At 43.4% G+C, this 17,523-nt stretch overlaps 1 protein-coding gene across 1 annotated transcript in view; it reads left to right on the top strand.

Annotated features, from left to right (window-relative positions):
* Positions 1–17,523, top strand: part of TG (thyroglobulin) — a 660,241-nt gene that overhangs the window by 163,013 nt on the left and 479,705 nt on the right. Inside the window, exons 15-17 of the mRNA XM_085604890.1 lie at positions 5,298–5,409; positions 9,631–9,837; positions 16,832–17,041. Of these exons, the coding sequence (XP_085461016.1) occupies positions 5,298–5,409; positions 9,631–9,837; positions 16,832–17,041 (529 nt within the window). The remainder of the gene's footprint in view (positions 1–5,297; positions 5,410–9,630; positions 9,838–16,831; positions 17,042–17,523) is intronic.

Genomic DNA, 17,523 nt, shown 5'->3' with positions numbered 1-17,523 from the left:
CTCTCCTGTTTACATAACCTCTCAACCGCTAAGCATCCTGGGAGATGTAGTGCGTTTACGCTGGTTACCGTTTTCCTCCCCTCGCATGACAGGAATTCTTGACACCTATAAGGAGACCCCGCTCAGCCCCTAAAATGAGAAATGTGAGCTTCGCCGTTGGTGGGTGTTAGTTTAGTATGCTAGAATGGGTGTGTGATTATTTCTAGCCTTCAGTCAGAGGGTGGATAGGGGGAAGCTTAGATGGGCACAGAACTAGAACTAAAAAACAAAACATTTTCAGGCAAACACAGCAAGGAGATGGATTCCCTACAGTAAGTCACATACTAATGGCGATTGCGTAAACTCCTGTTGTCTTGATCTGCAATTTTTATATTGGTGTACAGGTATAAAAGCCTGAATCCTGAATAAGTATTGTGACTATTTTAATTTCTTATTTTTGAATATGGAATTAATTATTTTTAACATTTTAGTATACCTCTGGTTAAATTTCAGTTGATTTGGTGCAAATGGGAAGATCTGCATCTAGTTGCAGCACATGTCTTTTTGAACATTGTTTTGAGCTGAAAAACTACAGGACATTCTAGAGCTTGAAAATATTCTTTTAAACCAACAGTCATCATCAGTGGCCAGTTTGAAGCTTAAGGTGCATTAAAATGATAACTGAGCAATTTTACACTAGAGATTGCACACGTCTTTGCACTCACTGACCAATGCAAAATGATGTTTGCACTGATTGGTCACTGCAATAATTATAGTTGCAATGGATGAAAATTACTTCCTGCACTGGACGGTCAGTGCAAATGCTAGTGCAAAATTGCTCAGACACTAATATTGTGAATGTGATTTCTTCCATGAAATTGATTCGATACTAGCCCAATGTATATGCAAACACACCTGTGATGCTGCTAAGAAACCCCCTTTAACTCTTAAACTTCACTGGTGTACATTTTGCTCCTTTGTGCCAGCGTTGTGATTGGTCTGAGAGTCGTGGTTCAGCGCTCAGCCAGGAAATGGGAGCCTGGGCATGTTCTCCACCTATGCTGTAATACAGTCTGAGTGACCAACATGCAAAGTGCACATTAATGTTTGGCTGGCCAAATATTCATGTGCACTTACATGGTGCCCACCACTCCTCCCCCTGTTCTGAGAGCAGAGCAGATCCACCACACCCGCTAAGACGCAGCAGCAGGAACAATTAAAATGCTAATAACTTTGAGTTATTATCGTTTTATTTTTCCTTTTTTTCCACTTTGTAAATCAGTTGGGTTTCTCTCCTCCGCCTTAGCGGAGGAGCTGACACTGCTATTCAGGCGCTAGTGACAACTCCTCCCACCACTCTAAATGCAGAAAGGTCTATTCAGCCTGGCCATGAGTCGCCCAGGAAAGGTAGGACACACCTCAACCCCCTCTGTGACTGACTAAAGTGAATTCACATCCCCTGCTCCTGTCACTACAAAACCAGACGGTGAATACACAAACAGGCAGAGGTACACAGAATGGTAAGGCAAGAAAATGCCGACTTTCTAAAAGTGGCCATTTCAAAAACACAATTTAAAAACCATCTCTACTAAAAGGTGTGTTATTAAAGTCTGAGTTCAAAGAGCCTAAACTCCATTTCTCTATCTTGTCCCAATGGAAATTGACACTTGGAAGATGTTACAAGGCAGCTTCCATGTCAACCTAAGGGACAGACAGCCTATCAATACTGAAATACGAAATACTCATTATATCACTATTAGGACATGTAAAACACACCAGCACATGCCCTAGCTTTCACATATACTGTACCATGCCCATGGGGGTACCTTGGGCCTACCTGAGGGGTGCCTTACATGTAAGAAAAGGGAAGGTTAGGGCCTGGCAAGTGGGTGCACTTGCCAGGTTGTCATGGCAGTTTAAAAATGTGAGCACAGTCACTGCAGTGACAGGTCTGAGTCACGTTTGAAAAAGACTGCTTGTGTGGATGGCACAACCAGTGCTGCAGGCCCACTAGTAGCATTTGAGTTACTGGCCCTGGCACCCTCAGTGCACTTTACTGGGGACTTACCCGTAAATCAAATATGCCAATCATAGATTACCGATCAGAAGCACAATTTACACATAGAGCATATGCACTTTAGTACTGATTAGCAGTGGTAAAGTGCCCAGAGTCCTATAGTGAACAAAAACAGATCAGAAAAATAGGAGGCAAAAGGCAAAAAGTTTGGGGATAAACCTGCAAATAGGGCCAAGTCCATCCAGAAGATTAAGACTCTCTCACCTTAAGCTGCATAGGTAAACCCATTAGGAGCCCAATCACTAAAGAGACGACCTATCCCAACATACCAACAGAGTCACCAATACTACCTCCGGTCTCTCAACAACGAGGCATGGAAACTGAAAACCACAGTTCTCTTCAACCCAGTACAGAGTATGAGAATAATCTCAGCTCCCAATCGAGCAAAACTTACAAAGCCATGCAGCTAGCTATCAGGGACATGAAGAACCTACTTCTCCTATCAGAAAAATGTCTTTTAAAACTGGAGCGCCTACAGAAACCTGATCACGATACCCACAATAAAATAAAATCTATCCCAATGGCAGTGACAAACAGACTATCCCACTCTCGCAATCAACTCGGATATCTGACATACATTGAGCTACAAACCCTTGTGCTATCATATGAACCTTTCCCCAATCCTCCCACTAAGTTAGACAGACATCTCATTCAGTCAGTCCCAATTAACTTAAGCAGAACGGCAAAGACTAGCCTTAGAAGGCCAAACTTCAGTAACCTAAAGAATGTGATACTAATCCCCGAAAAGCAAGAATCACCACTCATCAAACCACAAAAACCTATTCCGTGTCTACTACTCAACTGTTCATCAGCAAAGAAACATGCCGCAGACATAGCTGACCTCATCTTAAACCATGAAATAGACGTAACTATTCCAACAGAATCATGGCTCTCTGACTCATCCTCCCCATGCCTATATCTATTAGTCCCCCCAAACTATTGTATTGTGAGACTAGACAGACCTAACAAAAAGGACGGAGGCATAGCCTGTATACATAGATCCGATATAGCCATTACAAAAGTGCAATCTGACCCTGTAGAGTCTTGTGACTATCTCGATCTGTCATTAAGATCCTCAGATAATCAAACTTGCAAACTTGACACATTTTACCACCCTCCTGGGAAAAACACCTTGTTCATAGACCAGCTGATAGAAATTATCACAGCAAACTCGACTCCCCATTCTAATGATATTTTTCTAGGAGACTTCAATCTTCACTGGGAGGATCATACCAACAATCAGATCAATCTACTCAAAACATTCCTTGGAGAGCAATCGCTGGTTCAAGAATGCCACCTACCAACCCATTCGAAAGGCTCCACCCTAGACTGGATCATCTCGAAAGAAAAAGCTGTTGACAAAATCGAAATCACCCCCTGCGACTGGTCTGATCATCACATCATTACCTTCCAAATACCCCACATAAAAAAGAAAACCTCATCACAACCAATTTGAACCCAGAAAATGGATTTGCGACACGAGAGTGCTCAATATGGAAAGTCTTGCAGCACGCTGTGAGGAAAAATTGCAACCTCCAAATAACCTAGTAAACATCAGTGACCTCACGGAATACTACAACAATACGATGACGAGCATAATAGAGGACATAGCCCGTTTAAAACTCAAAAGGATCCCTGACAAAGACAAAAACTCCTGGTTTAATGGATCCCTCAACGAAGAAAAATGATCACTCAGACTCACAAAACGGAAATGGCGACAACACCCTTCCTCACCACACTTAACACTACTAAGACAGGCTAGAAATGTCTACAATAAAAGCATCCTAAATTCAAAAAAAGACTTCATTAGGAAAGAACTGGATAATGCGAAAAACTGACCGAGGAAACTCTCCCAAATACTAAAAGATCAATCCAATAAAATGGCCAAATCTGCACCAACAGCTACAATATCAAACATGAGCTGCGAAGAATTCACCTCCTTCTTTACAGCCAAAGCCATATCGATGGAGAGGGAGATACCGAGAAGCCCCACATCAGGTGTGAAAAGCTCACACCAGTTGCATTCTGGTACTTGCAGTTTTAAGCATTAAAGTTCCAGTTCACCAGTAGCAGAGGATGTCTAGTGTGTGGAGCTGCGGCAGCCGCGCGCCAAGGCAAGGCAGCAATGGATTAAGCTGCGGAACAGTGGAGTTGAAAAACACTATTTAAAAAAAAATAAAAAAATGGGGACTATACTTGGCCCACAGTCCTGGCGACAGAACCCTGTAAATGATCTAATTCAACGAATTATTAACATTAATTTCACTTTTAAGAAAGTTCCATTCACCTGCTGCCACTTGGGGATCCGAACAGACACAAAAAGATCATAATTTCAGCCGCAGCATGTTAACACGGGGGCTCCAACCCGCCCTGCTGCTACCGGTCCATCTGCAGAAATATTTAACACCCGAGGGTAGAATTTCGGCTTTGCCGCCCGCCGCCCACCGCCCACACCTGTGCCTCCACCATGCCCACCGACAGGGCAGTTCATGCGTTCACAGTATCCTGATCTGGTCACCTTGCAAGCAACACGAGCCCTTTGACCCCAGGCTGCAGAAGGCACAGGGTTCCCATCACCTGCTGAATTCACGGACATAAAAGGGGGAGTGAAAAAGAACTGTGGGGTCGGGAGCAGCAGCCTCCTAAGTGCAGTGCACTCAGATCCAGTCCAGAGGAAGTCCGGTAAAATAAAAAATAAACACGCATGTCTGGAAGAGATGCCGTGCACGCGCGTGTGTGAGCTAAATCTCCAGTCCGGGTGGGCGGGGCCTAAGGGCGACAGGGCAGACACAAACCCCGCTTCCAAAGAAGCGGGACACAAGGACTATACATCTCGCCAAGGCGAAGCAGCACATGCGCTGCAACGCAGGCAAGACCTAAAAAGGGCAGACATTCTAACAGTGCTAAGGCCTACTTGAGGTATCTTTATTGAAAACAACTAAGTGAATGATTTATTTAGCAAAAGTAAGACACAACACTTCCAGCCCTAAGTAAAATATGCAACATATTTCTAAAGGTTATGAATATTATAGCAATTTAAGTCGGCAATATATTATAAAAAAGAATTCTAAAAAAGTAATTTAAAGTTCGTTTTTTAAAATTTCTGCTCTGCCTACTATAAATCTCAGTTTCAATGATCTCTTTTGCAATACCTGCCGCAAATTCTTTCTTATTTTTACTGGTCTCTACTATTTAGATATCAACGACATATCTTCAGCTCTTTCTGTTTGTCTTATTTCAGACTGGTGAATATGCTGGGCAGCAACACTCTGGTGCCGGCACCTGGTGTGTAAATCCTATCACAGGAAAAATAATCCGGCAGCTGGACAGCCAATCAAACAGCAGTGCTGCATGTAAGTTGAGCTCAATATATTGAAATTCAACCGAGCCCAGAGTAAATGTTCATTAGTTCTTGCATCTTGCATAGCGCTATGTACCATATGTGCAGTGTTGCAACATTAGCCCCTCTGGTGCCCCTGCCAGCCTTGTACGTGGGCGGCGGGCCCCTGGCATGAGAGCCTCTGAGTAGGTGCGGGGGAGGGCGGCCTCCATGTATTTTGCAGGGGGGGCCCTCAAGTTTTGTGAGGCCATTGCATATGCGCGCAGTCACTGCACTTCACAATGTGCGGGATGTGGGTCACATAAGTATAACAAACTACTCTAGATACTCTTAATTGAGTATTGCGTGGGGGGCAAGTGATGCTTAATCATTGTAGGTTGATAATCTGTTGATGGGTCTGAGATATTATTCACAAGGTGGGTTAGCTGTGGGAATTGATTTTATTCTGTGTATGGTGGACGCGGAGAGGGAGCGATAATCTTAATGCTGACGAGGAGAACTGAAGGATATTGAGAAGAGGTGAGTACTCACAGCATCCTGAAGGTACCTATAGCAGCAGGGAAGAAGGATGGACTTATTGTGAAAGGTACTTACTGGGTCAAATAATTTAAATTGGACCAACACAAGGCAACAATGGCACAGGAAACAAATGCCAGCCTAGTGTGATTATAGAGTTCATCCTTCTAGTCTAAAAGGCAATGGCCCTTCAGTAAAACATATTATCTTGCAGTTATTAAATCTTTTCTCATGTCTCTTCCCCGATTAATTAATGTTGGTATTCGTTTTATGGGACATGGTTTGGTCTGTGACTACTTTGATTTTTGACGCTGTTCATTATGCCACAACCTACCTATGGTAGTCTCTTGCATTGCTTTAAGTGTAAGTCTGTTTAGGTTAAGAGATGTGGTTGGTTGAAAGAGCTTTGCCGGTTCAACATCAATAAGTAGTTATCCCACTTAGATCCTTGGTCCTTGTAGCCATAGCTTCCTCGGTTTCTTCCAGGTAGGCGTGCACTGATGAGACAGACAATGAAAACTACCAGGCCTCGTCTCCTGTGAATGGGAAAAGCAGCGCACCTAGGTTCAGAAGCTCACTGTGCCACAGAACCCAAACCGCCCTTCACCATTAGGCCAATAACATCAAAATGTGTCAGGGGATGCTTCTGTGGATTAGCAATTCGTAGATTCAGTGCCTAATTTGTAAAAGATTAAGTGCTAGCGCCCAATGATCTGCTCAGAAGCCGGTGGCGGTGCTATTAAATTTCAATGCACGGATTGCCCAGCCTTGAATCCACCTTATGCCTCTTTAATCCATTACCAGACACACCTTGCCCCTTTATCTCACTCTTGCAGGTTCCTACTTTCTCACTGTGTGAAGTTTTTTCCGTCGTTCTCCTTTGTGTTTTTTTCAACCTCTTGCTGTCATTCAATGTTTGATGAGGAAAAATAAGTGCTGGTCCCCAAAAATGAGTGCCGTGGTTTCCACCGGCTCAAACTAACCCTTACATGGAGTATCTTTCTGCATCTCTGGCATGACTCTTTCATGGTTCTTCTATCTGGCTGATCGCACATACTCTGTATCTAAGGACAATTCCTCTTCACCCTCTCTTTCCCTTCTTTATGAGTACCTCAAGAGTTGATCGTGGACCCAGTTCTCTTTTCCATCTATGCTACTGCACTCTGAGGGATTATCTAGTCTTTGAACCTTCCATACCAACTTTACTCTGCAGCACTTTATCTCTTCATCTCTTTTTTTTTCACCTCCTTTCTTTATGATACCATTTCCTTTGGTCTTTCAGGAATAAACTCTTGGGTGTGCTCCCAAACATGTCCTTTCACACATGCCACACAACTCCTCAAAAACAGTTGCTTCATTCTTTCCCTCATCACTCCTCTATCTTCCCCTCTTACATCTTTCTCTTTATTCCTCTGCCTACAATTCTCTCCTTATCCTTGCATCTTCTCTCTCTTTCTCACTCCCGTTGTTGTCATCTGTACAGTCTTCACAACCACTGATCACTTCTGACATTCCCAGTTCCAAAATTCTTATTGTCAATCTTATTCTATCCCAGGTTCATTAAGGTTCCTTCCGGCTTATTGCTGTTTCAGCTTATTTCCGCGTGCCTTTCTAGAATCAGCCATTTTATTCTGCTATCCGCCTTACCGTCAAGCTTTATTTCACCACTTGACTCTCTCCCGACCTTATATCTCTTCTCTGCCTATTTTTAGGTCTCGCCTGCGAACGCAGCGCGGAGCGCTGCTTTCGGCGAGATCTATTGTTGCTGACTTGCCTCGGAAGGGGGACAGGAGATGTGCACGCGCAGGCTTTTGGCGGATTTGAGTTGGTGTACGCGCCTACAGCCACGCGGCGTGCACATCTCCTGTCCCCCTTCCCTCGCAAGCCAGTATGCAGTTTCGCTTTCGTCCTCACCAGCCTCCTGTAATTCACGCACGTACAGACAGACACGCGACGTGCACATCTTGTGTTCCACTTCCAAGGCAAGTCATCAATTTTGTGCCATCATACTCACTGTTGCCACTGATCCTTTGAACATTTGCGCTGCAGATCTGGACGATGCTGTTAAAATCTCGGGACGGGGAGCGCTGCGGGCCCAAGTGCCTGGGAGCGCTGCGGGCCCAAGTGCCTGTACATGGTGGCGGTAGTGCGTCTGCTTTTTCTCGCTGCTGTGAAGGCTTCCCAAGTGCTACCTCCTTCGATCCAATACGGCGATCTGACGTGCCCCGGTACTGCTCCCAAGCCCTCTCCACTGCTCCGGACTGCACCCTAGCGTTAGGTCCCCTATAGTCGGGTCTCTGAACGTGCCCCAGCTCTCAGCTGCGTACCCAAACACCCATACCACGCATGCGCCACACGCTGAGCAAGGCACGCCTTACGGCGGGCGCACTCGATCCTTACGAGCTACTGTCATAAGGGCTTGTTTTTACTGCAGTCTTCTTACCTCTATAAATGACTTAATTACAATGTGAGCACTTACTGCATATTTAAGGAATTTCAGTGATTAAATACTACAATGTTAGTATGGCCGTTAAACCAGTCTTACGGGAGGAGTATTTTAGCAGCCCTTTTGGCGGGGTTCCCTTGCATGTCGCTGCACTTTAATTTAATACTAAGTATGAAATGAACAGCCGATCGGAAATAATTCATGGGATTTAGAAGCTCGCGCACTGTACCCCTGCACCGTGTTTCCGTTAGTTTACCCCCGTGTCACGTTTTTTGTGTGCGCCTCACAGACTGTCTTTTTCAGCGGGCACGGAGGGAGCAGCGCCCCTCCTCGAGTGGGACCCCCCTGGGGATACAGGTGAGGTGAGTGCAGTAGTCCTCTCACACCCACAGTCAGATCAACCGGGAACATGTGCAACACGCGACCCCTAGTCTGCAAATGTACAGCTTATGCCCCAGTACGGTGACCCCGAGCCCACCCAGGGGTCGGGACGCGGCGACGCCCACACAGCCCTTGAAACAACACCGCTTCACTTAAGACACCCCGTAGTTTGATGTCCCCAGAGTAAATGTCGTGGACAGTCCTGACGCCACCCCATTGAATTTTAGTGGTAGAACAATACAAGCATTTGCAATGCAATAGGTCTCGCATTTACGCGAGTTTAAGCTATTGCCGTCATAAATAACAATGTCTTGTATTTATGTTTTCAAAACCAATACCAAAATAAAAGGCATAGCCATTTACAATGCCAATAGCTCAAACTTGCGTAACTGCGAGACCTATTGCATTGCAAATGCTTGTTCTCTTTCCATCCACAATTCTACTTGTAATGCTTTGTCTTCAAATGCTTTTTTCCATCTGTAGGTCCCCATTTAATCCATTATCTTCAAATGTGTCCCTGGTTAGGCCCTTCCTTAACTTACTTCTCTTGTTCACCTCTTTGCACCTTCTCTCTCCCTTCGTTCTGCCTCTCAGTTTAGATTGATTTTCCCTGTCTTCCTTGTGTCCCTCCTGATGTATATATTTTTTGGCTTCTTGCCCCTATACTGGGAAATGCTTTTTATAATGTACTGTATTTGATATTTGTTATGCACAGAACATATTTTATGTGTAAGTATTCTTCAGCCTTCTAGATAACATTTTGACTGTGTTAGGTGCATTATAAGATAATTTAGAGTGTCAGGTGGTTTATAGCGCGCACCAGGGAGCTACAGCGATTGATAATATATTGAAATCTTTCTTGTTGCTGAGTGCAAGTGTTTGCCTTTTTAGGCCCCGGTTTGTGCACCGCGTCTCAGACTGAAGCAAGGGCCCAGGAAGTGGGGCTCGGATACATACCTGTCTGCAGCGAGGACAACCGCTTCACCCCCGTGCAATGCGAGCAGGGGCAGGAGAGCTGCTTCTGTGTCTTTAAGAGCGGCGAGGAGGCCCCTGGGACAAGAGTCAATGCCACCGGACGCCGGAGACCCGCCTGCGACCGTGAGTAACGGCGACGAGTTTTAAGAAAGGAACAACTCTAGGGTGGATGCTGCTCTCATTTTTGGATGTACAGATTCATATTCGAGTCTACTACATTTTTTTCGCAGCCTGAAATAAAATCATTAAGCATAAAAAAAACAATCATCGTTAGAAGAAGAAAAACGCGGGCCTGAGAAAATATAAACTACTGTAATCATCGCAGTAGATGATTCTTAATTAATAGCAATTCATAATACACAATTTTGCGAGTGCTACAAAAATATGAAATTACTTTTAATTCAGTAAAACAATAATGATCAAATACGAAACCAAGATTCATCTGTAGTTCAGCCATCACATTTGGATAAAATGTTATGCAATTTGTCCAAGAATTTCATGACTGATGCCCTGATTAGGTGTGCTGCACCAGTTACTACTACTAATGTTGTTTCTACAACCCATACTATTACTGATGCTGATGTTAATTCTGTTATTACTACTATGCCAATTTCCATTGCTATTACTCTTACAACTACAAGAATAGACACTACTAGAACTATTACTACTATTTCTGCGGTAAGCACTACTACTTCTAATACTACTGTTATTGCAACTGATACTGATAGTATTTCTGGCTATTGTTACTATGATTACTTATACTGGCTTTCCTTTTACTACTAATACTATATTCACTATCACAACTATCACTACTGCATTATTCTATTAGCACTGCCATTGCTAGTGAGACTATCGCTATTGATATTATGAATACTCAGCAATGCACTCCTGTTACTACTATTACAACTAGTGGGAGAGGATGTAGCCTTACGGCTAGAGCGGTAGACCTCAAAGCTGGGGAACGGGGCTCGAGTCTCGGCAACGATGCTAAAACATCCTGTGTTTCTGGGCAAATCACTTAATCTCCCCGTGCCTAACAAAAAAATGAATGTGTCCTTCTGTAATGAAACTGGTGCTCATGTAAAGCGCTCTGATACCCGATTCTCGGGTCTAGTTCGCGCTATATAAAACTCTAAAAAATAATACAAACAAAAAAAAACTATAAGGAGTGTTATTCCTACTATTGCTTCAATTGCAACTTCAACAACAAATATTACTATGACTATATCGGCTTTCTCGAAACCCGAACGTACATGATGAATCTGTCCCATTCTCACCCACACCTCAACTAACATGGCAGTCCTACCAATGCGGTCACTTACACAATAATTCTGATATTCTCTGCCGCCCTCTCCCTTTTTACAAACCCTCAAACGAAGAAGTATCGACTTCCTTCACTTGAAGCGACTTGGTTGAGCCATTCTGTGATATTGTCATATTCATGCCAATTTTTGTACTAGGGCAGTGGACCTCAAATATGGGGAACCAGGTTTGGCTCTCGGCAACGACACTCAACATCCTGTGATTCTGGGCAAATCACTTAGTCTCCCCTTGCCTAACAAAAATGAATGTGTACTTATGTAATGCAACTGGTGCGCATGTAAAGCGCTCTGATACCCGATACCTTTGGGTCAAGTTCACGCTATATAAAACTCAGAAGGAAATATATATATATATATATATACAGACACACACACAAACACACATATGTGTATATATATATATACATATATATATATATATATATATATATATGTAAGGGCTGCGGTCCACTGGTTTTAATTGCTGGAGGGTGTGTCTGCTGTACCAAATAAAAGCGACGGGGAAAGCTCTTCTGTGCTCGAGTGCTGCCTAATTTGTCGAACATTCCCCGAAGGAGCTGAATATATATATATATATACATATATATATATATGTATATATATGTATATATATATATATATGTATATATATATATATATATATATATATATATATATATATATATATATATATATATATATATTATTTATTTATTTGTAACTATACCCTTAGGCATTTATAATGTTCAATGTGGTCAAAAGTTTGCATCACATAATGCAACTGCTGATGGTTTCTGTAACTACAAACCTCTGGTCCTAAAGTGCATTGTCTGCTCTTTACGCCAATGAACAGTGCACTGGCAACTTTATAGGCCATGATAGCAGTTTTAGAAAACGACAAAAGATATATATATATCTTCCGGGTCCAAGGGCATTTTCAAGAATAAGGAGTGCAAGTTTCATGGCAGTGGTACCTCACTATCTTACAAGATTAATCTCATTTTGAAAACATGGCATTGTTTGTTTTTCTTGAGATGTAGGATACCCCGAGTCAGAAAGTGAAATCTATCAATGGCCAATGTGAACTCACAGATTAGGAGGGGTCTTTCTATCTAGTGTAATGACGAAATTCGGGATAACAAGACACTTGCTTTTAGCAGAGCAGGCATACTTCTAGAGGAATGTTTTGATTTCTCTTGACATATTTTGGTCAAGCACTACCTAAAACATCACATTATGTTATGTTATGACGATTTAAATCATTCGAGCTGATGGCAACAGGGGTGATCAAGTCTGTGAGGAGATTGCTGAAGGTGACACGTGGTCCGGGGGGTCGGTAGGCTATGGTGCCTTGGATGGAGGTGTGGTTGCTGGTCTGAAATCGAAAGTGCATGTATTCCGGTGGAAGTTGTGCAGGTGATGGAGTCCTTATGGATAACGGCGAGGCCTCTTTCTGGTCTGCTCGTTCAATCCTGGTGGAAGATCTTGTAGCCCGGTGGGATGACTGTGACGACGTTGTGTGTTGATGTGGGTTTTAGACAGGTCTCTGCCAGGACATCTCGATGGTGTCCCAGACTCAGTAGCGTGTTTGTTGATATATCTGGTGTTGAGCAGCATGCATGCCAGGCGGGGTGAGGCATGTGTGGCACGTGGGGAGTGCGTGTTGGTAGAGATGAAATGGCAGTAAATGCGTGAGAAAGGTCCTACCGTGGAGCGAGGTGAGGCGTGGAAGCAGCTGACGTGGCAACTTCTGGTGTTGAGTGCATTCAGGCTGGAGGCTGTGCAGTGGCAGCATTCAGTCGGACCAAGGTTCGTGGTGCTAAGCTCGGGCCAGCAATGCTACAGCTATACATTAGCACTGTGGTTGCCATTAAGTAGGGCCTACAAGGCTGGAGCGCAGGGGGCGGAGGGTGGGCATAGGAAAGGGAGGGGCGCAGGAGAAGGCATGCAGTGGAGATGCAGGTAAGGAACAGGGAGGAGAAAAGTTACAGGAGGGCAGGGCGCAAGATGTTGGAGAATGTGAGCGATGGAGATGCAGGTAAGATGTGAGGGATGCAGGAAAGTGTGAGAAAGCTCTAAGCACAAAGAAGGAAAAGTCACAAAGAAGGAAAAATGGGTCACAGATAGGCACAAAGCAAAAGACTAGAAAATGGAAAAACGGGCTCAAGGGAGGCCCAAGAGAGAGAGAGAGAGGAAAGCGGGAGAACATGCAGAAAGAGACCAAAAAGAGAAAATGGAAAACGAGCACAAAGAGGCCCAAGAGAGAGAGTGAATAGTGTTACATGGACATAAAGAGAGAAAAGGACAGTGAGTAGGGTTAGTGGAAGGAGCAGAGGGCGAGAGCGAAGAATAAATACAAGAAAGAGCTGCGGCATCGAGGCCAGATTCGAAAGGGCCTTTGACAGGTCGGAGGACCAGTCCCTGGTAAGCAGGAGCTGGGGCCTAGATACCTCCTCAACTAGTCAAAGACATAACCCCCTTCAAAATACCCTGCCTTACCAATATATGCCTGGAATGTTGTGCTCCCACATACCTGCAAACCAGCATAAAGAGATAAACCACTCCATACACATATATTTACACAAACTCAGCCTCCGCACGACCTCCTAAGACTAACTGCAAGACCCAAAGAGACGGGCGTCTCCCTGTGGCCCTAGTATTTATAACAAATCAAACAACACCTACTCAACTCTTACATTCAGGAGAAAGCTCACAACCTACCTTTTCTAATTCTTATTGACATCCGCTCCATGACATCTGCCTCCTCTCACAAGCGCCTAATGCATATATGGAAAAAATGTAGAATTAAATATATATTGTGGGAACACACAGGAGAGACATGCCTCTGACGGTTTTCAACTCTGCTTTCCACTGACATTTTGGAGACTGCAAAGGTCTATGAACTGTACTTATGAATAGAAAGAAAATATGAGCACATGTATGTTTGCTGGATTTATCAGTAAGTGGCTCTAAAATTAAGGCATGAAAGCGAACAGGTGTGAGAAAATCTGGTTCTGGAGGTCCCAGGACCATCAGAAGTCACTGAGCCCCAATTGTTCCAATAGGGCTCTTTCACCTCTACTGTTCTGAGATCTCTGTATAGCAGACCCTCAAACCTGACTCTTGAACTAATGGCTGAGCAGTGCAAGTCTGAGAATTCAGCAATGCACACACAGAATGACAGTATATAAAACATTGTATAGTCAGTCATATTTCTTTAAAAAGAAAAAGGGGCACATGCATCAAAGGTTTTTTCGATCGCAAACGGTGCGATTCGCAAAAATCGGCCGTTTGCGATCGCAAATTAGCCTTTGGAGATGCATGAAAGTGTTTCCTAAGCGCAATTTAAGAATTCGCAATTATTTGTGAATTCCTAAATTGCGATTGCATTTAAGGAATCGCAATTTGCGATTCCTTAAATGGAATGCTAGAAGCACTTTCAAATAGCGATTTCGCAATTTGAGACCGCAAATTACAGACAAATCAAACTTGTCTGTAATTTGCAAAAACTTTGAAAAATGCACTAAAATGCATTTTTTTAAGTTTTATGTTACACACACATATGCCCTTGTGGCATGTGTGTGCGCAACATGGGTGCACATCACAATTTCAGGGGTGCAACAGGGTGTCATTTTGACACCCTTGCACCCTTGAAATTGCATGAGCAATTTGCGAGTACCTACTGGTACTCGCAAATTGCGCATGCAATCTCCCATTCATTCCTATGGGCCTGTAGGCCCATATGAATGAATGGAAAGGCATTCCTTAATTGTGACTCGCAATTTGCGAGTCGCAATTAAGGACGGTTTAGGAATCGCTATTTTTATAGCGATTCCTACATGCATAGGCTTTTGCAATTCCTTAATTGCGATTCCTTAATAATCGCAATTAAGGAATCGCAAAAGCCTTCCTTGATGCATGTGCCAGATTATGCCTTAATGCACTCACAACTAAATACTATTCACAAAATTAAAACTTTTAACAGATTCTCAGTTCCAATTATAAATTGAATTGTCTTCAAAATGAGCATTGCAGAATCACAAGGGTGTGAATTACCTATTCTAAAGAAATATTGCCGGTGACCACTAACCCGATATAGTGTGTTCCTGATGCCTCTGAATTGTTGTGCATAGATATAACGCAAGACCTACAGCCTTAAGTATTCATATTTTACTTTTGTTGATACTGACGGCCTAGCAATTATTCCTGACCCCACAACACATGGGCTTAGCTTAACGCCATATACCTTAATAACTTGTTTGCTGTGGGTGTCCTGCCACTCCAGGGCACCCTCTTTCTCCTTCATGGAAAACTTAGGTGGAAAACTTCTCCTTGTCCTGGGTGACGTGGTGGGCTGGCCCGGCTGGGTGGGTGTGGGGGGCACGGGTTTAAGGAGGGATAATCCAAGCTAACATAACATAACATACCCAATTGCCTTTGGGCGGGTTCCCAACCTAACTCTGGTTTTTGTTCTGGTACCCCAGATCATTGAGTATCAGTTTTTAATCTCTTTTCTTTTTGTTGTGTTTGTTTATATTGAAGCCTATGTTTTTATTTTCTATTGAATTGGGTGCTGCAGTCCTACTGCAGTGCGCCTGCACATATGCCATCTCATACCTGGCTGGCTGAAGAGGCATTGTCAAATAATTTCCTTAGAGTTGAGTCATGGAATGCCACCTGGCACTCTTGTCCAGCGTTGGGTAGCAGAGCCTCTCTTACCTTGCTTCATACTCCGAGGCGCAAAGTGTGGGGAAAGCTCACACAGAGCACCTGAGAGGGATCTTGCTGCATGGCTGCAATGCAGGGACCCAGGGACTCCAATGGGGTGAAGGAGGTTTTTTTCTGGTCACACTTGATTGCGGAGGCCTTTGACTTAGCTAATTTTGGAAAATTTAAATCAGAGGGTGCGACGACATCCATTAGCCTGAGGAGTCTTGAATGTGTCGTGGAGCTCATGATTTGGGTTTTGACGATCTCATTTGCACATGTTCATCTGGTTTGTCAGGGTAGCGTCACATACATCAAACATTATATGGACATCTGATGTGTGCTGGAGGGAGTTCATCTTAGAGGACATCTTTGTTTTTCTCTTTTTGATTGACCTTGATGCATTGGTGTGGGTGAAGTTGATCATGTTCCTTTTGCAGTGAGTAGGTTTGGTGATGTAGTTCTTGATGTTCTGAAGTTGAGGAGTTCATAGAGAGACACTTTGTTTTAGTGCTTTAGTCTCTTGTATTAAAATCTCTGAGGAATGTTGATTGGGTGTAGAGAAGGGAGGAACATGTAATGAGCTGTAAGATTTGAGATATGAGAATGTGTATATTGTTTATGGAAGTTGGTGTGTGTCATGTCTCTGTTGCAAAGAGTGTCTCTAGGCTGTGCTGTGAGAAGATGTCAGTTATGTCAAGTGTGTGTTGATGAGCATGAGTTGAACGTTTTGCACTGTTGGTGTGGATGTTTGTATGAGGGCTAGTGCGTGGTTACAGAAACCTAGTTGCCTTGCTGGTTCGATGTTATATATGTAGAATGGGTGTATCATTGACTGTATATGGTTTTTGTAAGGCTGCCTGCCTTTGTGTTCATTTTTTATGTTCGCAGTTGATATGTGCTGTGCTTGTTTCAGAAATAATCTTTGTGTCCCACCCAACTGCACCATATCTCACTTTGTGAAATGGTGAGAACTTTAATATAAAACTGATTTTCTTTATTACCACCTGAACTGCTTTATGCCAGTGTGTTCAGTGTGTCAGTCGTTTGCCACGGTTATCTTGTATCTGCGACACAGTATAATAACCCTGTGATGCCATTTCTTGCAGGACCGCAATGTGCGACCTCCTTCGACACCCTGGATCAGGATAATGGTGCTCTTTTTTGTGAGGTGTTATCAGTTGGTGGGAAGCAGGTACACCAGTGCCAACTTCTGTGTCATGAAGGATACGAGAATGCATTGGCTGAAACATCATACCAGTGTGACTTGGAGACACGTCAGTGGGTTTCGCAACCCCCACACCCAAAGGCATGCCAGAGTAAGTACTAATAGAAGGTTAGAAACAATGGTGTCTAAAAGTCTTTCAAGAGATGTATGTAGAATTGTTACAGAGCTCTGTAGGGTTGAGTGTTACCAGGTAGAACCTCTAACGATAGCTCGCGTTTCAGGCACCCATTACGAGTGGCCCAGGATATGTACATTATGGAATTACCAATACTAGTAGTCCTGGTAAATCTGGGCCAGGATTTTAGAATATCCACATAAAATGTACATATTCACTGGTTATTTGGCCCTTGGCAATCTGTGAAACAAACTTTTCGAAATCATTCCTGTCTGAATAATTGTTTTAATAGCCCATTATTCATTTTTGTCAATATGTCTAAAAAATGATGAGGGTTGATGAGAATTCAAACATATCACTTCTATCAACCAACATGTTCCTCATTATCGTCACAAAATAAATTTGAAATTTAAATCTCTCAGCTTGAAGTCTTGGGCTAACACCTCTTCATGGCGTTA

Source organism: Triturus cristatus, chromosome 5_1 (genome assembly GCF_964204655.1).
Source record: "Triturus cristatus chromosome 5_1, aTriCri1.1, whole genome shotgun sequence".
NCBI lineage: Eukaryota > Metazoa > Chordata > Amphibia > Caudata > Salamandridae > Triturus > Triturus cristatus.
The sequence above is the reverse complement of the archived record's forward strand: the minus strand, read 5'-3'. Positions and strand labels throughout refer to the sequence as shown.